The 26,264-nt window shown below is 48.2% G+C and overlaps 1 protein-coding gene across 1 annotated transcript in view; it reads right to left on the bottom strand.

Annotated features, from left to right (window-relative positions):
* LOC144161985 (sodium-coupled monocarboxylate transporter 2-like) overlaps positions 1-26,264 on the bottom strand; it is a 67,033-nt gene that overhangs the window by 28,273 nt on the left and 12,496 nt on the right. The window contains exons 2-6 of the mRNA XM_077692524.1: positions 10,746-11,020; positions 9,899-9,964; positions 7,008-7,059; positions 4,293-4,360; positions 900-1,057 (exon numbers count right to left, since the gene is read on the bottom strand). Coding sequence (XP_077548650.1) covers positions 900-1,057; positions 4,293-4,360; positions 7,008-7,059; positions 9,899-9,964; positions 10,746-11,020 — 619 coding nt within the window. The remainder of the gene's footprint in view (positions 1-899; positions 1,058-4,292; positions 4,361-7,007; positions 7,060-9,898; positions 9,965-10,745; positions 11,021-26,264) is intronic.

Genomic DNA, 26,264 nt, shown 5'->3' with positions numbered 1-26,264 from the left:
AAGCAGTCTTTCTGTTAAACCCAACTTGTATTTTGTCTTCATGGCTCCTTTAAGCATGAAAACTTAATTGAACATAATAACATTGTTTAGCATTACTACATAGTCTCGAGAAACGTATCTTCAACTGCATGCTCTCACACTACAATATATTTTACGGAAGTCGCTTTTGCACTAATTGTGCTAGCTGAAACGATTTGCTTGTACCGGCCGGGGCTGCTGCAGAAATATTTGAATGTTATTGGATAAGTGAATATTTTCATTACTGCTTCCTCCTAAATATACAACACGAGAAAAATGCTCAGGAATATTCGACGAAAGCCCGATTACAAGCTGTAAATACCGGCTGGGTGAGCACGGATTTCTGATGGCCGCTTTCGCGTTGCTATTGGAAAAAATGACAGTACGTCAAGCGCAGCACATCGAACAGTAAACTCCACAGCCTCATGTTTCTCTTCTGAATGGTGACCTGATTAAGAGATGGGCTATAAAAGTAAGAGCCCTCGAGTGGCAGACGGGAGGATGAAAGCTGTTTCGGTGACCAATCAGCGGAGCAAACCTGCCCGCAGGGGAGCGCGCAGCGGTTATGCTGTGATCGTCAGGTTAAACCTCTGTTCCTGCTGCTTTGCCAGAGTGAGCACGATAATATGTGTCCTAGATCGGTCTCCTGGACTTCATGCGGATGTCCAGAGCTGGCGTATGATGAATACGCCAGTAGTCGAGATGGATCGACGTGAACTAACAAAGCATCTTGCGTTCACCTTATGAGAGGCCGGTGCTCGCGCATGTCGCAGTGATAGCCTTCATAAGACGAAAGTCCGAGACCTATAGTCTCAGGACTGAGAATCTAACGTTCGAGCATGGTCCCACTTCTGGAGATGGAAAAAAGTACAAGGGCTCACCGCAAGAGATATGGTGCGATGTTTAGCTCTGTCAAAGGCCGCCGTGGCATTTGGCTCCTGGAGGAATCGTAGATTATTTTGCAGATGATTATAAGCGGTGTAGACGCCATGATCAGGGCCTGGATTGTGTCCGCCCACACGACACTCCGAAGGCCACCCTGAAGGAGTGATGGAAGATTTGTTGTATGACTGATACAACTCCGCGCACGCGGCGTCAACGTCAGAATTATCGCGTTCGCGTGAGCCACGCACCCTCAGCGGACTGCTGTTTGAAGAGACCATCACATATAAAGATGCTTGATGGTTTTACGGGTGCAAGGCCAACTACGGGCAAAGAGCGCCAAAGGTTTATTAAATAACAGTGGTGCAAAGCTGGATGCTAAAATTGTTCAGCACGAATAAAAGTGAAACCAGTTTAAAGGGACCCTGCAACACTCTTCGTGCAGTGCAAGTAAACCTGCGCGACGCTTAGATTAGACTTCCAGGAACACCCGAGCCAAATATTACACGTGCACGTGAAGCGGTAAGCGCGCAAATCGCCGTGAAAGACGCGGAAAAACCAACCGCTCTCTCTTCAATTCTCCTCATTATGCACCCCTGTCTCGGCCTCTGCGACGTCAATCGGGCCTTGGCTGTCCTGGCTGTCCTATTGGCTGTCGCCGGTCAACTTCGCGGCTAAATTCTGGCATTTCCCGGGACGATCAGCCGTCGTCGGCGCTGTGTATGAAGCTCTTCTATCTGAACCTGTCCGCATGCTTTTGGTGTTTTTTTTTGTTTTGAGTGCGCGCGGAGTATGAGTGACGAACTAAATATTCCACTTTCAACGAGCCCACTCGACAACAAACGTTTATTGCTCCAAAAACGCCCTACCAGCCTTAGCGCTTGCTTGTGAGCAGGCCACCATGCCTGCTTTTTTGTGGCACCAGACCGGAAATAGATCCATCTACGTTGCAGGGAAAAGGACGAAACTCCCCGGCCTGTGACATATCGAAGGCCGCCGAACAGAACGCCGCACGCCGCCCCCCACTCCGGGAGAGAGCGCGCAGCTTTCGTCGCGTTGTCCCCGGTTCAGTTGAGAGGGAACATTTATGCGCGATTTTTCATCGCCCGTAGTTTCGGAGATAGTGCACGGATTTTCATAATTCTTGCGGGAGGAGATTGCTGGGACAATAGACTTTACCCCAAAATACATTCCGAGTAGTCGATGGTAAGTGTTGCAGGATCCCTTTAAAGGCAATGAAGATGGCTGGTGTAGAGGACCAGGTTATAAGAAAGCGTGATAAAGATTGAAAAATGGGATATTGCTAATAAGCTGAAAAGCGGGCTTAACAGAAATTATGTGAAGCTAGAAAGAGTGGCGGGTGTAGCGGAATATGTTGTCTATAAAGTTCAAGGAAGTGTTTGTGTCGTGTTGTGGCGAGTGCCTTACACTAAATTAGGATGTGAATTACAGATAGGTGTTCTCCGCACCTGCTACACAGGGGTCTCAGCAATACATTGAGTGGGTGCGAGTGTGTTGCATGTGTGTTGCCTATACGTAATCTAGCCAAAGCAACTTCGATGAATCTGTTGTTGGAGTCAGTTGTGTGTCGTCTCAAGAGTGGTTTTATTACAATTAGGTTGCTGTGTCATTCATTGCCCCATTCTTGCTTTGTTCGAGCTGTTATCGGTGACTTGATTGCATGATATAGTTCAGCACATCTGACCTTTTCACAGCGGAGCTGTTGTATCTGGCCGTAATGGGTGGCGGGTAATGCGTAACGGGTTAAAAATACAAACAAAATGCCGAGCCGAGCGCCCCGAGTGTCCCCGGCTCTTCCAGCGGCTTTTGCAAAAAAGAACAAAAAACTGGCGAAAACCTTGAGGAGGGCCTCGCGTTGCTTAGCGGCCAACAACGATGCAGCTGGGGCAACACCTGCTGCACGGAACCTCGACGCGACTCCCGGAGTGCCGCGCATGCGTCGTGCACGTAGGCGCTGCCAGAGTTCCCCAGTTGTCGTCAAGCGTTACCCTGTACTTTATGCTTGGCATGAGGAATACGACGATATCGCTGCTTATTAAAGACGACAGTCTTTCTTGGGCTACTTAAACCCAGAAATTTTGGTCTGTCTGTCTGTCTGTAACTCGATTCAACCACCCGGACAAAGCAAAATAAGCACATCGCAATAGTCTTATAGTCACAGCTAAATCTACCTGTCCGGTGTAATGTTCATACTTGTCAACATTGTTGAAGAAGAACAAGACATTACGCAAATATAAGACAACAAATTAACACAGAAGGGATATGTGCAGTGTTCATGCATGCTTGATTTTCGCAAAATTAAATACTTCATCAACTGCACAAAAAAAAATTCACTTTGCCGCCGCCTGCTGTCGCCCGCGCAACTATAGCTTCTGGCGGCCTTTTAAGAAATCAACCACCAACAGTTACGAAATGTTTCACTAGATACGTTCTCCGTTCTGCTTGGAACGCACGTGGACTGGAGCAGCGCAGTTCTACAAACGTTGAAGTAGGGCGCCTCGATCCACGCGCGTCTCCGCCGTGCGGCAGCGTTGTCATCGAGACACCCGGCCGGCAGCAGTGGAACGCGGTAAATTTAAAATGATGTAAGCAAACCTTTGGCGTATTTACCTTGGGAGGAGCGCGACGCAAGAGGAACAACATGAGAGGTGAGCGGGAAAGCGAAGGAAGGCATTTACTTGGCAAAAGTCGATAACGGCTATCGTCTTTTGTCGACATTTTCAACGAAAGGAGCAGATACGCGGCCAATTTTTTACGGTGACTACTACTACCACAGTACAAAGCGACGACGAAACACCTAAATAAACAATTTTAAACAAGCTGTACAAATGAGTGGGAATATGTCCTTCAGTTCTCACGTAAAAAGAAAAATCTGCAGCTTGAGCCTAGCGCGGCTGAGTGCTAGCTTCCCAGGTTTTTTTTAGTTCTGTATATTCTCTTCAACTGCTGTTAAACCTCGAAGGAAAGAGATAGACCAGGATAGACCAGCAAGACTTCGCAAGGGCCTCAATATCTACTAGGACGGCGTCACGCCTGTTTACCATTGGGCGAATTTTCTGGCTTATGAGTTTAAATGGTAATCTACGCCATTGATACTATCGACTTTATTTTACCGCTAACTACACCATGAGTGAGTGCGGGCACCGTAGCCCCAGAAACCTCTGCTTCGCAGAAATCCCCTACATCTGTGATAATGTGAGTAATAACGTTGTGCATAAGAAATGAATTCGGCGTGTTGGACTTCACACTGGAAGCGGGAACCGAAACGCTGGACCGAAGCCCCACAAGTTCAGACATGCTTACTTGTACAGAGAAAGCTTACTTAGCGATAGCTTACTTTTGCAGGGAAATTAAATAAATAAACTGCTCACCAGTGCTGTGTACGACGTGCCCGCGACGCCCAGAATGATAATGGAAGCTTCTTGCGATATAGCAAAAACTGCAAGGTAAGTAAATTGCAAGGAATTTTGAACTCTATAGCTTAAAACAGAGCCAATGAAAAGAAAATAGTAACAACACTGCTGTTCTTACGGTTTGCAGGTGTCTGGTGTCTTATAATCCGGAATAATGACAATGTACTGATTATTAGTCCACCGGTTAAATGTGACGTGCTTGAACCAAAAGCTACTGTCTTATATTGATTATATTGATGGTAAAAGATAAAGCCTAAACGATACGAGTTCCCTAACTGTGGATTAGACATGCACTAAACCCTCCTTATATCGAAATTGTTTTGCTCCAATGATCGCTCTATGCAGTATTTTGTGGTATCCACTGCAGTACACGTGGAGCACATCATACCCGCATTTAACGAAATATCGCTTATAACTAAGTCCGTTTTCTATCCCGAGGACGTCGTTGTAACGCGTGTTTAAAGCGCTTACCCATTAAAGGGGTCGTGAAAAAAATTCAAAAAAATTGTGTTGTGTGCGCGCTTATAACCGTGGAACCTTGATAAACAAACAATGCATACCCGTTTCGTTGCCCGATATGGGCAAAAAGGAAAACAAATGCAGTTTCGGTTTCACCGAGGCTTTCCTCCTCAACTCGTGAAGTGACGTTTCAATGAGTCAGTAAGAAGCCAATCATAGTTCTCCTTCGTCTGCACAATATGTCGGCATAGAGTGGGCTTGCAGGGGGTCAGATAAAACCACAACACCGGCGCCATGATGAAACTCGCCCTGCAACTGAACGGGCAGATGTCTGATCTCTGATACGACTGATCAACATGGTCGAACTTCCAGTCAACAACACCGGCGAGTGGCGCAGGCAGAAGTAACCACGTTTAATCTAAACTGGGCATTCGCAAACTGTTTACACTGTTTCGCGCGAGTCTAAACTATCGTTTTGCTAGCCCATATTCTTGTACAAGTTTGCTGACATCTGTCTCACGTAGCCCGTAATGTGAGTTGCGCGAACGTGAAACGTCTGACCTGACGAGATAAATGACCGAACGCTTAAAATGAGAATTTATTGCATAAACACATTTATCGAAGGAACTTCGAGTAGTCGGAACTTAAAACCCATCCATCATTTACTCATCAAGCGCAACAATAACCAGCGCGAAGCAGCGATACAGCGCCGAGTTGCCGAGTCCCACCATCACGCAGTTCGACGATTGCTTTCCTGTTTCCTACAATAGACAATGCTGCTTACGCTGTTTCTTTGATTGTATACGCTCCCCTTTGGCTTACTGCAGAAGCGTTCAACAGTAGGTTGGCGGTTAAAGCTCTGGGGTGATTAGAATTTATGAAAACACGACAGACTTCTGGGTTGCAAATGCGAAGAGGCTTTTATGCCTCTTCGGCTGTCCGTAACGTTGGGATGGGCTGGAGGCCGCAAGTTCGAATCGCATACGGCGCAGATTTTTTTTTTTTTTTTTTTTTGCTTGAGCGGTTTTATGCCGTTTCAGGCAAAAAAGGTAAGATTCCGAAGAGAATTCGGCAAAAGAACGTGAGATTCAGCGCTACAAACTGTACAAACAGCCAGTAGGTCTGAGTTCTGCTGGAATGGTTGCCAGACAACTGAAGCGGTCTTGACACCGCTCACGTGGACAGAAAACTATTTTTTTGGCAACGAATAAAGAATGCATTATTTTTTGAAATATCGGGTTTGCATCTTTGCAGAACAATATACACAAAGAACGTTGAACGCGTTGAACTCTCGAATGTACTTGACGTGACGTCACCGTAGTTGCGCTGCCGACCGACGATGCGCGCATGGTCGCTTGCGATGCGCCTCAAAACGAGAATTTCAAAGGCACCTCCTAAATTCCAGAAGCAATGAATGGTGAAAATATTTGGAATGTATGTTCTTAAAAGGTCGTTCAAGCAGACAAAATTAAGCAAAGACAAATGCATTTTCTCTTTACGACCCCTTTAACGCCCTTCGCGTCCTGCATTTGCGCCTAGCCGGTTTTACCATCACGAGTCGAAAGTTATACCGACGAGTACTTTGTAATTTCTTCCTGGGAGGAGTTGGTGCCTCACAGCCACTTCAAATTACTTACTCGCTGATAAAATTTTTGCCGGTGACTTCATTTCGGCTATGACGTCACGGGTGTCACTAAAGGAGTTTGGAATCTTCACTTTTAGGCAAATAGTTTCCGAGCTAATAACCTCGCAGTCAACTAGAGGCGACCTTGCATTGTCCGCTACGGTCTTTTCAACTTTAACGTTCGGAGTGAAGTCCCGCTCACACTTGCGACAAAGTGACGCGATGAAGCGACGAAAGCGAAAGTGATCGCCACCCTTGTGTTCACACTTGCACGTGACATCGAGGGACGTTGACGACTATTTTTTGCTTTTCTTGTTATTGTCTTGCGTTCGGAGTGGGACATCACGGGAGTTTCGCCGCTTGTGGAGACACAACATCAAGGTGCTTTGGCAGGATATGACGTCAGGAAGTCTTGCCTCCTGCTTCCGCTTCAAAAGGGGCAGTGCGAGGGCGGCAAAAACATTTGTCGAGAACGATCGCTCTCGCCGCGCGGCGAAAGCGATGTCAAACGACGAAAGCGACAGAAATTTTCGTCGCGTTCGTCGCTTTCGCTCGCTTTCGTCGCAAGTGTAAACGGGCCTTGAGCTTACTTGTTGACATGGCGACCGCCGCGCTGTACATCCCGGCTGCACCTGTAGCTTGCTGGCAAAACATCAATCAATCAATCAATCAATCAATCAATCAATCAATCAATCAATCAATCAATCAATCAATCAATCAATCAATCAATCAATCAATCAATCAATCAATCAATCAATCAATCAATCAATCAATCAATCAATCAATCAATCAATCAATCAATCTCAGTCAATCAATCAATCAATCTCAATCAATCAATCAATCAATCAATCAATCAATCAATCAATCAATCAATCAATCAATCAATCAATCTCTAATACCTATTCACTATGTACGGAACAACTGGTGGATCAGTTTTTCTGCCCCACAAGCTAGATTTACCCCAACGTTTGCAAATCTCGTAGAAGCAATAAACACGCTGGCCGCATGCATGAGTTTAAAGACAGGGATAAAATGGTTAGGTGATGACATGCTGGTGGAGAAATGTCCTACTCTCCCTTAATGTAATCACCGTGCAACTTACGTATACAATATTTGAAACATTGGACGGGGTCCTTGTCCTGATGTCGACACGTTGGGCTTGAAATGTTCGGCTATCCCGGCGGGAATGAAAGCAGGCGTGCCCTGTTTGTGCCCCTGCCCTCTGACTCCGGGATTTTGGAGCAGATTGGCGAAATTACGTTTAACTCGGCCTGTGCGACATCGGTTTATGGAGAGTGTGCGGTCGGCATTGGACGCTCCATAATGAATGACGCGGACGGCATGCTTAAAGGGACGGACAACCGATTTTTGTTGAGTAGATGTTGTATAGCTCATATGAAATCCAGCGTGTTATATATTGAGTCATCATCATCATCATCAGCAGCAGCAGCAGCAGCCTATCTACGCCCACTTCAGGGCAAAGGCCTCTCCCATTATTCTCCAATTACCTCGGTGCTGTGCCAACTGTGACCAATTTATCCCCGCAAACTTCTTGACCTCACCTTCCAATCTAACTTTCTGCCGCCCCCTGCAACGCTTGCCTTTTCTAGGGATCCACTCTGTTACCCTTAATGACCAGCGGTTATCTTGCCTTCGCATCACATGCCCTGCCCACGTCCATTTCTTCTTCTTAATTTCTACTAATATGTCTTTAACACCAGTTTGCTCCATGACCCACTCCGCTCTCTTCTTGTCCCTTAATGTTACACCTATCATTTTCCGCTCCATTGCCGGCTGAGTCGTTCTCAATTTAAGTTGAACCCTCTTAGTGAGCCTCCAGGTTTCTGCCCCGTAGGTGAGTACCGGTAAGATGCAGCTGTCATACACTTTCTTCTTCAGCGACAATGGTAGGCTGTAGGCGACAATGGTAGGCGGTAGGTAAATAAGTAGGTAGGCGACAATGGTAGGCTATATTGGGTAACCACAATCAATTTATAAGCAAATTAGCGGAAATAATTTGAATTTGGCACTAAACTTTTCTCAATCTGAGACGTGGCGGTTCGTAGTGTACAAACGTGACACTACATTACGTGTCGTTGCCACGTGACGTGCTAACCTTGCAGCTGCTCAACTGGTGAAACGTTTATTCACTTATCGAAAACCTTTCAACACAAGTATTTGTATAACTTTAAATTGTTTATGTACTTTTAACATTTTTTTTAAATTTTTTAAGACCCGCCGGCCGCCGTCGCTGGGTTTCCCTCAGTGTGGCTAACTGAACCTCCATGCCCAGAATCAACGGCAGCGTTCAGTAAACAGACACGGTGAAAGAGCTTCCTGCTTGTGTTGTACGTTGTTTGACGATTCGGCCTCAGGCAGCGGCGTTTTTTCCGCCGAAATATTCGTTTCATTTCCAAGAAACGCTAACGGCAGCTTCGCAAAAAGGACGCGCCTGGAAGAATCGAACTTCGACCTCGACCCCATAACGCCAGCATTCTACCCCTCGTCCATCCCAACAGATGGCGCCTTCGGAGATTATAATTCTGGTGGACGAAAAGAAGAGAGGGGTATATTGCATAGGACCGATACCACATGTAACCGAAAAAATAAGTATTTGATCCTAGCCTACGAGCAGCACTAGTATTAAACGAAGAGTATAAAACATAGATATATTAGTTTTTTAGTAAGACGACACGGCATTACCCCGTTACAAAGGGGATACAACTAGCAATCATCATCATCACCATCATCGAGTATGTCCTAGTAGGTCATTCATAAATACAGCTGGCTGCCTCTAGTGGTTATTAAACAGACACAAAAAAAATGTTGCCGCACTACTGTGTCATTTTAGCCAGCATTATTTTTTTGGGGGGGGGGAGGAAGGGGGACACGTACGGCTCGTAGATTTAAAAATTTCGATTTAAAAAGTTCCAGGGCGCTATCAGCAATATACCTTTTCGCGTTCAGTTGTTTTAAGGGATGCCCTTTCATTTTGGATAGAGAACATTTGTTTGACAAAAATCGGTTGTCTGCCCCTTTAAAGGTGATTTGAGGCGGAAGGACAAGTACCCACCCACCCCTTGATGTAAGTGGTCACACTCTCAAACAGAACGAATTGCATTCACACACCATAATGCTCACCAATTCTGAGATATTTCATTTCAACTATTATATGAGTGGTTGTATAGGCAGCAGTATAGTCTGTGTCTCGTGGCACTTAACAGTGCTGGCGCACAGACGCTTGATTTATTTCCGCAGCAATAAAATCCCCGTAGGCTCAATAATGTCACCGATCAATCGGTTCGTTGAAAGACATACACAATTACTGCACTAAAGAATCATCCACCAAATTGTCGGAAAGGGAGGTGGTACAAATCGTCTCTGCCTGTGTCAACTTTCGGTTGAACTACAATCCAGTCGAAGCGGCCCTTTTTAGTCAGATAGTAACACGGTTTAACCTCATGTGTGGACGTGTACTTACGCTGAGCAAAAAGTATATTAGAGACGCAGTTATTCCCACGACGTTTCCGTATCGCAAGCGAAGGTACTGCGTAGAAAGCAGAGCACCGGTCAGACTAAAACGTTGTAGGCTCTAAAAGCGTGCATAAGGACTCCCCGTGCATGACAAGTTATTTAAAAGAACCTAGTGATTTAATCTAAGCTATCACGAAGACATGGCTGCTTTTCACAGCGCCGTTCTTCCAAGGGCTCGCACAGTGCACATACATTTGCACAAATAAGGCAGGACGTACTACAAACACGAAGATTAGGCCTTGAAGGATCAATCAGTGAGTCATTTAGTTTGCCATTTCATCAGGTTCAGTCAAGCAGCTATTTGTATTCAGTCAGTTACGGTTAGTTTCAGTCAGTTAACCAGTTTCAGTTAGTAGTTTTGTTAGTATCAGTCAGTCATCCCCGTAGTTGGCTTTCGTAAGTTAGCCAGTAAGATCGCTTCATCTGTCAGTTCAACTCAGTCGGTCAGTTTCAGTCAGTGAGTTAGTTCCAGTCAATCAATTTCCATCAGTCCGCCAATTAGTCAGCTTGTTAGTTTCAGTCATTACGTCAGTTAACTTCAGTCAGTGACTCGGTCACTTAGTTTAAGTCATCAGTCTGCTAGTCAGTCAGTTTCAGTCAGTTAGTAAGTTAGTTTGTTTATTTCTGTCCGTAAATCTCCCAAGAATCCGTACGGCAATGTGATAACAGTAGGTAGACAATGTCTACAGCAATCTGAGATAGTGCGCTCACGGCATATACACGTTTACACTATAGAACGACCTGATATTTAGTTCTTTGCTTGTTGAAAACTTCAAGGGACTTCAGTACGTCACCTGAAAGATGGAGGTGACCTTCAGCCTGTACAGGACAGGAAGAAACAGGTAGGTGACCACCAGTCCTGCCGGAACAAAGGCCACTATGCTCCAGAGCGTGTGCATTCCGTGCAGGTAGTAGTGGGCCACGAAGGCTATGACGCCGACAGCCGTGACGTTCGAAGCCACCATCGAAAGGGCCAGTGGAATAGCGTGGATGGTTCGGCTGCCCAGGAACGCCTCATCTTGAGTCTTCAGGCGACCCCCCTTGCGAAGGGAGAGGTACAGGCCGGTTCCTGGTTAGGGCGGGAAAAAAGGAATTCACGTATAAGGACGTTGATTAATTTGCGCCAAAGTAAAACCATGCTCAGAGTACTGGCGTAACGGGTATCTATAAGCTATACACGTAAGAAATGTCACTTTAAGTTACCACTGCAGGAGCAATACATGGCGCTAAAATTTGCGTCATCGATCCGTGGACTGAGAGCGACACAAAGGGAACGATAGGTCGGGTGTGGAGCGAGGTGACGTTAGGTTGAGTTGGCAGCGTTGGCGCTGCCTTCGCGCGGTTGCCGGCATTGTTCGAGAAGGTGCGGCTCTTTGCTGCCTGACGCGCCGTTGCCCGGCATCCCAGCGTGAAACGCAGTGTGAAGCGGGTGAAGGGCCGACTACGCGGCAGAGAGGATGGAATAAGGGGCGGGCAGCTGCACGGTGGTGCATCGTTACTGAAAGTTCAACGCAGAAATTTGGGCTAGCTGGTGATATGACTTCGACATGGTAAAAAGCGCGCTAGACGGGGACAGAAGAAAAGACAGTGACACAGGACGAGTGCTCATCCTGTGTCACTGTCTTTTCTTCTGTCCTCGTCTAGTGCGCTTTTTACCATGTCGAAGTCACATGAAAGGGCCAGCGCACTTAACCACGGAGCGCTCCATTGTTTTCGATGTGTTCGCTTCGCTGCTTTTAAAGTTTAGGTGGTGCTGTGAGCAGATATGTGCGTTGAAAGGAAGTTTACGCAGATGTGTTGGGTTCTTAGATGCCCTAACGGCTACGTAAACTCGTCGGATACTTGGTAGGTTGGGCATTGCCCTAATTAATATGGGCGCCATTCTGCATTGCTGTACGTCTGGCTCCACCTTATTTGAATACGAATACATTTATTAGTATTACTATTCATTTCTGCCGGTGTAAATTATTTACACTGGTTGCAGTCACTACGGTTTCCGCACCAGGCTTAACGTTAAGGTGAGATACCTGGGCACGTGTGCTTTGAAGAGAAAGGCACTCACGTCCGAGTTCGATTACCGTGTGGCAGTAGGAGCGCCGCGGCAGTTTACAATTTTTCTCTGCTACTGTAAGCTTTGTGCACGCTGTTTCCATGAGCGCCAGCATGGGAGCCTGCCAGCTGATGTGGAACTCCCGCGTTTGTAGAGGTAATTTTATGGAGAGTCAAAGTAATTCCACCACGCAACAGCCGAAGGGAAAAGCTCTACCCCCTCCGCTTCCCATTTTACGGTGTGTGTGAAATAATGGCAGGCAGCGATCGGCGGCAATTGCGTTAAAAAATGTGGCAGATTTTCAACGTCAACCTGTGTTTCTTGATGCGTAAGCAGTTTTCGTCGTGTACCTCAACGGAAACCACGTCAGCCGTGTCATAACAGTAAATTACAATCATTGAAAGACAACAAATGAAAATATAACCAAAGGTACTAAAGCCGCCCAATTCGGTTAGTGACACACAAATCTGGCAACGCCCGTTCGTTGCAGGCAATTGAAGATAGAAATATGTTCAAAATGAATTATTTATCGCAGTTCTACATAATCATGCGCCTTCAGGCGTGTTTAAAAATTGGCCGCGTATCTGCTCCTTTCGTTGCAAATGCCGTCAAAAGACGATAGTCTTTATCGGCTTTTGCGAAGTAAATGCCTCCCTTCGCTTTACCGCTCACCTCTCATGTTGTTCCTCTTGCGTCGCGCTCCTCCTAAGGTGAAGACGCCAAATGTTTGCTTAAATCATTCTAAATTTCCCGCGTTCCACTGCTCCAAACCGGGCGTCTCGATGCGAACGCTGCCGTACGGCGAAGACGCGCGTTAATCGATGCGCCCTACTTCAACGTTTATAGAGCCGCGTTTCCCTACTCCACGTGCGTTGCAAGCAGAACGTGGAACCTATATAGTGGAACCTTACGTAGCTGTTGCCGGTTGCTTTCTTAAAATGGCGCCAGAAGCTATAGTGGCGCGGGCGACAGCAGGCGACGGCGGAGTGAATTCTTTTTCTGCAATTGATGAAGTATTTAATTTCGCAAAAGTCAAGCATGTTTGCATTTTTATAAAGGAACGCTGCAAATATCACTTCTGCATTGATTTGTTGTCTCATATTTGCGTAATGTCTTGTTCTTCTTTAACAATGTTGAGAAGTATGAACATTACACCGGACATAGACAGGTAGATTTAGCTGTGACTATATAAGACTATTACGCAGGCGTTCTTTTGCTTTGGCCGGGTGGCGGAATCGAGTCACAGACAGACAGACGGACAGACATACAGACATACAGACAGACCAAAATTTCTGGGTTTAAGGAGCCCAAGAAAGACTATCGTCTTTAAAAAAAACGTACTGAGAATACACTGGCGAAATCAACGCGTTTTCCCATCCCGCGCTCTCAGATGGTTAGCTATACGTGTTTAGGCACTTAATGCCTCCGAGTAAACGCAGGGTTGGTGAAACAGTAACTGAAACGAATTTTTCGCCTGAGCCGACAGTTCTCGAATTGTCTGCTACTTTTTTTTTGTTACAGCGGTTTCAGTTCAGTGACATCGTTTTCAGTGCAGTGCAAGCGACGCAGTTTCCTGATTACTCAAGCGCAGGTGGCAGTTCGGGCTAAAACTAGACCGCCGCATTCAGTTGTAAAAATGAAGGCAGGTGTTTGGCATTGTCGTGTAACTCGTCCTCCAGCTGTGAAGCAATTAAAAAAAACCATGAACGAAGTAGCCAGCAACCAATTACATGCATAACGCAATGCGTTTCAAGCACTATCTTTCTACTATCATGTGGCATTTATTCTGGAAACAATCCCCGGTGGCTGCTGTAAACGTGTTTCCGTAGAATAAACCATGTACGTAATGAGGTTCCGCAGCGTCACCCCTCAACCTTTTTGTTTTGGGGTAGATCTTATAAGGTACCCCCAACCTTGCCTTTCAGTCGTGCATGCACGGCGCCTATCTTTTTCCAACTGCCACAAAGGCCAGCACAGCAGCATACTTGGTTCGCCTGCCCACGCAGGCTTTGCAGGAGCATTTAGCTGCAATATGTTCCTCAATGCGACAAACTGTACGCAGGCAACAATACTGCACGAAACATTTGCACGAATAAACGGACTACCAGCTTGGCGCATGGAGCGTCATCTGTGGTTTGCAATTACTGAGAATGGGTGTAAGTCATACACATAGCATGCCTCGTAAATGCCTCCTCCCCTCTCAAGATTTACCAATCTGAAAAAGTCCTTGTGGTTATCTCGGCTTTGCAACCCGCCCCGCAGCAGAAAAACAGAAAGCCATGCACAAATCCACCGCGCTGACCGCCACGGGAATTCCATTGACGAGCGGTTCGCCAAGGGTGGCGCTGTTCGCCGAAGCGACGGTAGTGCCGTACAACGGCCGCCGGGTCCCTATGGGAATGATGACGAAGGGTTCCCGATGCTGGTGGACAACAAAAGGAGCTTGCAACCCGCCCCGCAGCAGAAAAACAGAAAGCCATGCACGAATCCACCGCGCTTACCGCCACGGGAATTCCATTGACGAGCGGTTCGCCAAGGGTGGCGCTGTTCGCCGAAGCGACGGTAGTGCCGTACAACGGCCGCCGGGTCCCTATTCGAATGATGACGAAGGGTTCCCGATGCTGGTGGACAACAAAAGGAGCAACGGGCATCCAATGACGCTTCTGAACTGAGCAAACTTGACTCTTGAGACGCGATATGGAGGCAAAGTACAATCGGTACGGTGTGCGAAGGACGTGCGGGAAACGTGGTATGTGCGTCACTAAAGCCGTAGTAATGAACGCGCGTCGGACCAAGCCCCAAATTTACAAGTGAGTGGGTTCAGAGGCTCACACGTCCTAAAAAATCGAGCAGAAATATTTCATTAATGTTAGGTTGCCCGAGATGTCAGATGAGGTTCCTGTTGAGAAATATTGCGACGGTTGTGACAGGAGAAGGAGTAGCAGCAATATTTAAAACTGGGCCTAGGGGAGAGGGGTGGCGGAGGATGAAATGCTCACCGCGACCGGGGCGTCCCGGTTGGGCAGTGCAAACTGAGCTTCCGGGTCGGAGCTCTCCAGGGCTTGCTCCCAGTGTAATGGGGTGGGGGGCTGGGGAAATAGGTTTTGGGGACTTCCGCAGAGGGGATGATAGCAGGTATCCGGCGCGAGATATTGAGGACAAAGAGGCGAAGTGTAGAGAAAGGGGTTGATGCGACGAAGGTTAGTTCGGCTGGGGGTGGTGTGGATTAGAGGTAGCCACAAGTGGCGAGCGGCTTCATGGTGAGGGGGGTGGGTGTTGGAAACGATATATCCTGTGGAGTAGGCGGAAGTGTTCGGTAGTGTCCCGGTACGAGACTATAGCGTCTGGTCTCAAATTGTCGATTGAGAGTCCGAATGGACGACTCTGGGTCTGGGAGACTGTACTAGGGCGAGGGTGATAGCCGCCCCCTACGCAGCGGTTGCTGATGTATGTATTGTGAGTGCGTCCAAGGGAGGGCTGTCGAGCGACGAAATAGCGGTTGTGACGAAAGCACCTGCAAAGGGGTTGCCTCTCAGGCCCAGGTGCTGATTGCCAGGCTTCGACCGTCGAAGACACATGACGCCACATCGCACCTGCGGTCGTTCGCTCTCGTCGGGCAGTTCACCTTCTAGCGCGGCATGGGTAGGCCGGGCGTGGATCGCTCTGTCGTAGAGCAGGAAGTCAGTGAAGAACGTACACATTGCCGATAATCGCAGAGGAATAATCTACGATAACACATACCAAACATTTGCGTTCGGGTAAAGCTCAGCAAAATGAAAGGGTTAAATTTTACTCGATCGGTTGTTTGACGCTTAGATTTTGGCAGAAGTCTTCTCGTGTTCTTTTTGCGGTTATTGCGTTTCGATTTTGTTGTTTTAATTTTCACTTGTCATTGCGTTTCCATTTTCAGCTACCTGTGCACTCCGGTTTTCGAAGGGCAGGAGTTTGCTAATTGCCTATTATTACTCATTTATTTATTTATATAGAAGGGGCGAATCAAGGTCTAGTCGGGGCTGAGGAAGGAGACACAGGAAATGAGGGCCCCTGCGCATTCACTAGTGTAACCCCGTGGTACTTGAAAAAGTTCAGAGGGATATGACAGTCTCTTTTAGGAACTCCTGGCCGAAGGAGGCGATGTCCACTATTAGATATAGTCTTGATGTTCGCCGGAAGATGGGCTCTTTTCTGCGCCGCGAGCCCCGAGCACTCCCACAGCATGCGGCACATTCTGCTCCTGATTGGTGAGTGGCATGAGGAGCAGGTGGTGGGGTCCGTGGGGTTCTTGGGGGGCTCCCTCGGGTGTCTTGAGCGACAGGGAACAATTGGCGAGAACGCCTTCCCTGAGAGCAGCCCCGGCTCTTATCTTGTGCACCAGAAATTTGGGCCCCGTGGGAAGGGGGTTGTTGCGTCGCTGAGTTTAACCTTGCTGTCTTGCTTGGCAGCGGATCTGCCGTCCGCAGCCACGGTGACCGTGGTAGTGCTGTGATAGGGGAACCGGGTGCCGTGGGCCGGAGCGGATGCTTGCTTTGTCGCTCGCCCTTTTCAGACAATAAAGCAAGTCCCCCTCTCATGCTCGCTCCGTAAACCATCCCGCGAGCGACTACGCGGTCCCATGTCGCGTGAGGGGGCGGAGTGTACGCGCACTCACTAAGTGCTTGCCAACTGTTTCCCTCGTTCAAAAAAAAGCATGGGATGTTGTCACCCCTGGGTATAGGAGGAAACAGGTACTTCAGTTACGAGCAATGCTACAAGCGAAAGCGGGTAGTGCAGCTGGCACTGACGATGCGACCTGTGACCTACAAATAACCGTAATTGTGACACTGTTGGCGTTGCTGGCCCACATTGACAAAGACGCCTGGGTTCCGCGGTGATGATGGGCTCTAAGCCTGTTGGTTAATGCGATTCGTTTTTGCTGAGAACAATGTCGACCTAATCATGGTCAATTTTGTAGACAGGCCTGTACCTAGAGTGTTTGTGGTCGAAACCGCTGTGAGAGTGGGATGCCTAAAAAAGAAACATCCCTCTCGCGAGGGGCACGATCAAATGCAGAGCATTTCTGCGGGGGGGCGCGCCTGCAAGTCGTATGGATTACGTATTGGTTGTTGTTGTTGTAATTGTTGTCTTCCAGCGTAGACATTGTCGATGAAGTCGATGGTGAAACGTGCCGTGAACCCCCTGCCGCGGCTATGACGCAACGTGGAGCGGCTATAACGCAACGTGGCGCGGCTATGACGCAACACAATCCAACACAATCCACTTTAATCCAATCCAATCCAAATCCAAGCCAATCCAAGCCAATCCAATCGAATCCAATCCAATGCCCCTCGCGAGAGAGTGTTATAGCGCCGAAATCGCCACCACGCGAACGCGTGATGCTGACGTCACGATCACGCCACAGATGTTAGCGACCGCAGCGCGCGCGAACGACATATGTGGTTTAAGCGCGAACCGACCGCGGCGAGAGAGCGCGATGCGAGCGCCCCACCTGTTCTTGCGCGCGAACCTAACGCGGCGAGAGAGGGTGTTGCGCACGTCCCCACCTGTTGTGCGCCCGAACCGAACGCGGCGAGAGAGGGCGTTGCGAGCGGAGAGAAGGCAAGGAGGACGCGGGGGAGAGGGCGCACCTCTGGCCGACGGTTGAATGAGTCAAGGATATAAGGCACGTTCGTAACCTTCCGTTCTGTGTCGGCTTTGTGGCTCAGTTGGTAGAGCACCGTGCACCTTGCGTTCCGCCCGCAGAGTCGTACGATCGAAACCTGGCGCCGGCAAGTATTTATATAGTGTAGGGGGAGCGATGCGGACGCGGACTACGGACGCCAACGCGGGTGACATCGTGAGTTACTAAAATGCTCTGCATTTAAAAGCAATTCGTTTCTCACACGCCATTTCTGAAGCGGGATAGAACTGTTGCACGCGGAGCCACACGCGGTGTTTCAGGAAATGTAAACCTAGATGTCCCGTTTTCTGGAGCAGGACTCAGATCCCGATACATCTGTCCTGTAACCCCTTGCAGCCACATAAATGTTCAGAGAAATACGTGCGAAGGCGAAACTTCATAAGGATGCGATCTATGTGAACACGTAGCTCATGAGACAACAAGCTAATTTCCTTGCAGTGCAAAGCAGCCATAGATCATGGCATACGTGAGACATCATGGGAATGAAAAAGAAAGCAAAAGGTTCAGTTACTCTGCGCTCGCTGCGGAGTTCCCATTTTCCAGATTAGATTACGCGTAGCTGATCCATGCCGCTGATAGCAATATGGCCATGTTACAACATCTTTGAGGATAAATCTAAGCTATAAACAAGTGCTTGTCATCTGGAGAATCTAGGGGTTTCTTTGAGCATTCCTTTTATGCTTGCACATATGTACTAATTATTATAAGTCGAGGGGTTCACAAAAGTGGTCGGTGGAGCTGATCGATGGAATTTTCAAGACAAAATTTCGGAATGTCGGCTTCAAAAAGATATGTTGAAATAATTGTCAGAAGTTCTGCTTTGTCTATGGTGTGGTTGTATCTGCGGGTTTTTTTTTTGTATCTGTGTATCTGTTTAGTTTCTGTTTTGTATCCGTGTATCTGTGGTTGTATCTGTGTGTTTTGCTGAGACATCCTGCAGAGAAATGTCGGAAAGATGTTTGTTGTCCGTCCCGTTTTTTGTGGAGCACTTGGTTTTGTTGGCCCGCAGTGATACACCTGACGACCTTTTTTTTATCTTGCTCTGCATGTACAGCCAGCAAAGATCGCGCTTACCTGATCACCATGCTGTTAGCTGCCACGCGGAGTGTGTATTCGGCGACGCCTGGGCCTCCTGACTGGCCTAATCCTTTTGCAAAACTCCTGGCTATGCGCGACTTTTAGGCCATATTGTATGTATGGGCTAAGTTACTGCGTTCATGGGAATTGTTTAAGTGTGTAAAGCGGCGTCGCTGTGAATTTACATGTACCTACTTTGTTTAGGGCTGCGTAACTAGTGGCCGTTTTGGATAAGCTGTCTTATGTGACGTTGGAGCAATGTTGTGTATAAATTTGTGCATTTACAGAGTAAGTTAATTGCAAGGTATGTGTATGTAAGGAGCATGCTAGCTGTACGTATGTAAACATACTAGTTGTACGTATGTAGAAGGCCACATACATGTGGCATTAATCTGACCCTGCTTCTTCTTCGCTGAGTGAATGCGTTTCCCGTAAAACGAATTTTCTTGCATGGAACAAAAGAAAGAGCTGTGGTAACCTTGGAGTTACGTGATTGCCTAGTATGCCGGATGACCTTGGTTTTAATCCGCTAATTTTTGCTTTCCACAAAATCAGCGGCTTTGTTTGTAAGAGCTGGCATAAGAAAGGCGGCTAGTTGCGAGAGTTCACTGACTCGTTTTTTATCCTAGAGCGGGCCGGCCATTTCGTGTGCCATCCGGTGACCATGGTCTACTCCATGGATGACGCATGTTAGGTAACACAACTCGTGCTACAACAGTTCCGTGTGCTGGCTCTAGCGCAAACTTCTTTTAGATGCAGAGCATCTCATTCACTCGCCTTGTCCCTCCGGCGTCGTCATCGTCGTCGTCGTCGGCGTTGCCCGCCCCTCCCCCATTCTCCTCGCCCCGGCAGCTGCGCTCTCCGCCGCTCACCCCCTCTCCTCGCCGATAGCGAGCACTCTTTCGCGAGGGGCATTGGATTGGATTCGATTGGATTGGCTTGGATTGGATTGTATTGGATTGGATTGGATTGGATTGCCTTGCCTTGGATTGGATTTGGATTGGATTGGATTAAAGTGGATTGTGTTGGATTGTGTTGCGTCATAGCCGCGGCACGTTGCGTCATAGCGGCGGCAGACGCGCTGGGGCCGGCACATGTGCAGAACTCTCTCTTCCGCGGTTTCCTCTCCTTCGGGCGCGCTGTGCATATAACTGGTGTGCCGTTCTCCGGCGAAGCAACATCCACGCTTGGCTCAAACACCTAGAGTCCACGCCGCCTTACAAGTACGCCAACGTCGTCATCGACTGGGACCGGCTTACGCAGTCCCCTCAACGTTATGCGCGCTATAAAACGCGGTCCCTTCGCCGCTCCGCCTATGCGTCGCATCTACACAGGGGTTCCCGCGAGGGGAGGTGGGAGTTTTTTTTTAGATTATGGGTCCAATGCTGTACTTTGACGTGGTATGTCTCGGGGCTATTAGAAACGTATTTGACGCGTCATTATTTGAACCTTCCCTCTTGGCTTGTTTATGAGTACTTCCTCTGAGTGTTTTCTGTTTTCTTGTTTTGTGTGCACTTCCCCCTCCTGTAATGCTGCAAGGCGCTGTGGGTGCCAAATAAGTAATAAACACTAGTGGCTGACCAATACTTTCTCAATAATACATGTTAACAGACGGTAGGCGAAGTAAGAATGCTGATGAACTGAAAGATATGGAAAAGTGCAAGGTTGGTCCGTTTTTCCCAAATATTTAAGGCGAAGCTTTCCTTGCCTCACTGATGGCGACTGCACTAAAACGCACTGCAAGAAAGCCATCTTTACACAATGGGAGGGTACAAGATTTTGAGGGTTTTCCACAACGGCACATGAAGCGCCTCAAAGGGAAAAAACTCCCACCTCCCCTCGCGGGAACCCCTGTGTATATGCGACGCATAGGCGGAGCGGCGAAGGGACCGTGTTTTATAGCACGCATAACGTTGAGGGGACTGCGTAAGCCGGTCCCAGTTGATGACGACGTTGGCGTACTTGTAAAGCGGCATGGACTGTAGGTGTTTGAGCCAAGCGTGTATGTTGCTTCGCCGGAGAACGGCACACCGGTTATATGCGCAGCGCGCCCGAAGGAGAGGAAACCGCGGAAGAGAGAGTACTGCACATGCGCCGGCCCCAGCGCGTCTGCCGCGGCTATGACGCAACGTGCCGCGGCTATGACGCAACACAATCCAACACAATGCACTTTAATCCAATCCAATCCAAATCCAATCCAATCCAAGCCAAGCCAAGCCAAGCCAAGCCAATCCAAGCCAATCCAAGCCAATTTAATCGAATCCAATCCAATGCCCCTCGCGAGAGAGTGTTCGCTATCGGAGAGGAGAGGGGGTGAGCGGCGGAGAGCGCAGCTGGTGCGGCGATGAGAATGGGGGAGGGGTGGATAACGCCGCCGCCGCCGCCGACGACGACGACGCCGGAGGGACAAGGCGAGTGAATCAGATGCTCTGCATCTAAAAAATTCACCATCTTCTCGTAGGGGAACCCGGAGTAGTATGCGAAGCAGCCATGGGGTCGACTCAAGTTGCCATTAGTTTTCAGTTCAATCGCGGCGTTGCTGGAGAGGAATGTGGGGAGCGGAGCGCGCGCGCGCACGCGTCATTTATAGCGCGGAGCTACAGTGGCGCCCCTAGAGGAGTATGCAGCGGATACCGTCGCGGTTCTAACCCTAAGCTGCTTCGAATTATCGCGCGCGGGGCTGCAGGTGTTGCCATTCATTGCGCAATCCCGGAGAGGAGAGGACCTTCGGAGAGGAGAGGAGCATCGAAGAGGAGAGGACGAATGCCTCGCTACTACTCAGGGTTCCCCTACGGGAAGATGACGGTGGTTGAACGCGAAACTATCTCGTGATGGATTGTTTGGTTGGGCAATCCCTAGGGGAATCCTGCCACAATCGTCATCAGCGGTGCCTGGCCAGGCGTTCGCAGTGGGGGTGTGGAAGCCGCAGAACGGCGCCCACACAACAGCGGAGGGAACAGGCTCGACCATAAGCTGCTTCGCATCTAAAATAAGGCATGCTTCCTTTGGCCTGAATCGAACCGGGGCCCCTATCGTTATGAAGCCACCATCTATGGGATTGCAACATTCCTACCTTTTTTCTTTATTGCATACAAGACTAGGCCCGAAAGCTTTAAAGGGACACTGAAGTGATATGTAAACATTGCGGGATTACTAGCGCAAATTGTAGTCCGGAGTCCCCAGGCCATGTTTCGACCACTCTAGGCGCGTTTACGCGATTTTATTTAGTAGAAAAACTAATTCGAAAACGCTGTCCTCCTCTCTTTACGCTCGCCCATTTTCTGTGGCGTTTTCGTGTGACGTCAGGAGGGGCTGAGCTGGCAATTGGCTGCGCCACGGCTGCGCTACTGCACGGCTCCCCGGCCGACAGAGTCAGTCGGCCCAGCGTTTCGTCCGCCGGCCACCGGCGGGTCGTCGCAATCAAGGAGGTTAAAAAAAATTGCTTGGTCGCAATTCGTTCGCTTAGTTGAAACGAAGCCAGGACACGTTTGTGAATGGAAGAATGTGCCTTTCTTTACTTGGTTTGTTTGTACACTGTATCTAGCTCCAAGTCAAGGTCGCTTCACACAAGCGCTGCACATGCGACGCTTCGCTAACTGGTACGCCAGTAGGAAAATATAAAGCCTCTTGAAGGCGGGAGAAGAGTCAGCGAAGTCAATATAGGTACTAAGCAAATAAAATCAACTGATATTTTTACCGTACAGCGTAAAACTAGGACGCGGGAAGCACTTTTTTGCGCTGGGCGGACAAGCACAGCGGTCAGCAGCACGACTACGCATCTGCGAACGCTTTCCCGTCTACGAAATGCAATTGCTAGACGTGAGCTACTGTGGAAACTCGGTCGACGCTTACTGCACGATCGCAGTACAACAAATAGTCACGTAAGCGGCTTGAAATGCCAAAACTAAATAAAAGTGTAAACCTGTTCTACAATATATACCCTATATTAGCAAGGCCTTCGCGTCCCGCTTCGTAGCCTAGCAGTCTTTTTGAAGACCTTGTAAAAGGCTGCAGTTAATCCGTCTGGACCCGGTGACTTTCCGTTGTTCAAACTATCGATCGCACATTCAACTTCAGCAACTGCAATAGGCTGGCTTAAACTTTCTTTGTAGTCTTCATCAATCCTTGGGAAAGCACTGATAAACTCGGTTTTAAAGGCCTCCACCTCAGCCCTGCGGAAGGCAAACAAATCTTTGTAGTAGTGATGAAAAGCCCGTTCAATCTCTTGCTGATCACCCGTCACCCGTCCTTCCCACTCTATCTCCCTTATATGATTACGTCGAGCGTTCGCCCGTTCTATACCCAACGCACGCTTGGTAGGGGCCTCTCCACCGGCTAATCGGTCCACTCTCGCTCTCACGAGGGCTCCCCGGTAGCGTTCATCGTCAAGCGCCTCAAGTTTCTGTTTCATTTTTCTGATATCCTCACTAAACACCCCAGGCGCATTGCACTCTTCACGGATAAGTTTTTCTAGGTTTGACCTTAGTGTCTTTTCTATAATTTTCTGTTCGTATCGTACGACAGTGGACCTCTCAATGGCCCTCATTTTTACCTCCTGTTTACACCACTCCCACTGTTCACCGATTTTATCCCCTTCTATTTTCCGAATCAAACCACTCACTTTTTCAAAAAAGATTTCATCCGTAAGTAACTTATCATTCAATTTCCATAGCTCCCACGTGAAAGTATTGGTCCGTTTCCTGTATCCTAGATTACACACCACCAGGCAGTGATCTGAAAATGATACAGGTTTTACTTCGTACCCTTCACATTTTTCAATTAAATCACACGATACATACACTCTATCCAGTCTAGCGTGACTGACGACTTATCGCCACTTTTGGCAGCACTATTTAATGAGGCCTTCGAACTAAAGGCATTGCCACCCTCTTACGGAGAAGCGCACACGATACTCATACCTAAAACAGAGGACACGGACAAACTTAAACATGTTACAGCATATCGCCCTATATCCTTGACAAATGTCGATTACAAAATTTTTATGAAGGTGCTTGCACAAAGAATTCAAACAGTCATCAAGCAGATTGTTGGGCCTCACCAGACGTGTGGCATAAAAGGACGCACTATTTTTTCAAACACACACAAGGCGAGATGTGTGCTGGAATGCTGCGACGCTGCCCGAGCTCGCGTGGCTGTTCTCCAGCTTGATTTGGAGAAGGCGTTTGACTGTGTGTCCCATGAATTATTGTTGCTGATTTTAGATCATGTGAACGTTGGAACAGTCATCAAGGAGGGGGTGGCTCTGGCGTACCGAAAGTGCACCACGAGATTAATTGTAAACAAGACGCTGGGGGCCCCCATCAGCGTGGAACGGTCGGTACGCTAGGGCTGTCCTCTGAGCCCACTTCTTTTCTGCCTGTATATCGAAACGCTCTGCTTAAATATACAGTCGAACACGGATATATCGAACACGGGTATATCGAATTATTGTCTATATCGAACTCATAAATTATCCCCTTGAAAATTCTGTGTAAAAGTATAGGAATTCATACGCTTATATCGAACCGTATTTTTCCCGACATTGGGTATATCGAACGCCGCGCGAGTTGGAAGGTGCTCTTCGGCGGTCGCTTCACTCCCGGTTGAGGTTGAGGAGTATGGGGAGGAATGCGCGGGCATGGCGAAGACTGGCTCGCGGAACTAATCCCTTCTACCGGAACGAATTTGCGCTTTCCCAGTGGGGCCCCGCTACCGGCCGCCGTAGCGTTAGCGGACCGAGCCCGGCATGCTAAATCTCTCTAGGCACACGAGCCCGAACGCTCGAAAAATATGACAGTGCGAGGTAGGGATGCCCCGACTGCGCACGTCCTTTTTTTTTTTTTTTCGGCTGCGTACGTTCCCCGGCTTGCCGAAAAAGAGTTCTCTCTCTCTGGGTCTGTCTTCCCCCGATGTCGTCTCGGGAAAGGGAAGAGGGAATGAAGGCGCTGGCGGCCTCCTCCTTCTTTTGCATTTTGCTGCTGTTGCTGCTGTTTGGCGAGTTGTCCCGCACCTTTCGGAGATCACTGTTTCTCTCGGAGATGACCATCGCGAGCGCTTTGTTGGAGTCCGTTCAGAGAGCCTTGAAACGGTTACCTTCAAAGTTCTTGTGGTACGTGCGCGCTGTTCTTTGTTTGCGTGCGTGTTGTACAAAGGCGCAGCGTGCTGCTGGAATTTTCTAGTTGTGCAGCCTCGAGAATATCGAGACCAGCGTCTTTAATTTCATTTCCAGGACGAAGAAGCAGGCCAAGATGAGCGATTTTTTTTTTCACGGAAATAAACTGTCCTGTTGCGTCGTGAGTGCGGAATTAGTTGTCATTCTTGAATGCGACGATCGGTAAGTGATCGTCCGCCATAGGTGAGGTCTCAGAGCCCATATTTTTTATATCGAATTTTTCATATATCGAACTAATTCGCGATCCCCTTGGAGTTCGATATAGCCGTGTTCGACTGTAATTGAAAGCGAACACATTCGCGGGTTTAAGCTATGCGAGGCAGAGGTAAAACTTCTGGCCTACGCAGACGACATTGCTCTTTTCTGTACGACCAAAGATAGTGTTACAAAAGCGGTGGACATTGTTAAACGTTTTGGGTCAATCACAGGTAGTGGGGTAAACTGGGGGAAATGTTTGGGATTCTGGCATGGGGACTGGTCTTTGACACCGGATTTTTTTGCCAACGTGAGCTGGGAAACGAGTCCCGTTAAGTATCTAGGGACGCCACTGGAGTGTTACCAGGACAGCGAACCGTATTGGCGTGCCCGAACGCAGGACATACGCGACAGGGCAGAAAAGTGGAAAGGGGTTATTCTTTCAATGTTTGCTAAAGCGACTGTTTGTAATTTATTTTTTATTGCCAAAGTGTGGTACGTTATGCAAGTGTTGCACTGCTCGCGTTTGAATGTACAGAAAATGCATCGTGCATTTGCTGTGTTTATCTGGTCATCTACATGGGAAAGGTGCAGTAGAGATAACCTTTTTCGACGCGTCAAGGAGGGCGGGCTTGGGTTGTCGCACCTGTTTGTCCGCCAGTTGGTGAATAGGTTCCTTTTTCTTCGCGATACAAGCGATCCTTTTTTGCGAACAGTTTGCCAGGTGCGGCTGTCTCAAGCACTGCCGGAATTTGTCGTATCCAGTTTGCACATACAGGGAAGGATTTCAGGATATTTTAAAGAAGTTGTCATGTCACTCAGGTTTCTGTCAACTCGTTTTTCGATGGAATATTTGAGTACAGTGTCACGTAGAAAATTATATAAAGATGTTTGCGACAGTCTGTTCCCGATACCACGATATAGAGAACTGTACAAAGAAGGCCCAGGGCAGGATGTACTGAAAAGAGTTAAGCGTATGGCTGTAAAACCGGGGGTGAAGTCATTTTTTTTCAAACTTCATTCGGGGACACTTACTGTGCAAACATGGTTAAAAGAAAAGGGGTTAGATACACCGTGGGGTACTGACTGTACAATTTGTAAACAACCGGATAACATAGACCACGTTTTTATACACTGCTGGA

The sequence above is a fragment of the Haemaphysalis longicornis genome, unplaced genomic scaffold, assembly GCF_048455015.1.
Source record: "Haemaphysalis longicornis isolate Haplotype H1 unplaced genomic scaffold, Haemaphysalis longicornis Haplotype H1 scaffold_12, whole genome shotgun sequence".
NCBI classification, from domain to species: domain Eukaryota; kingdom Metazoa; phylum Arthropoda; class Arachnida; order Ixodida; family Ixodidae; genus Haemaphysalis; species Haemaphysalis longicornis.
Note: the sequence above shows the minus strand (reverse complement) of the source record. Positions and strands in the feature narration are given on the sequence as shown.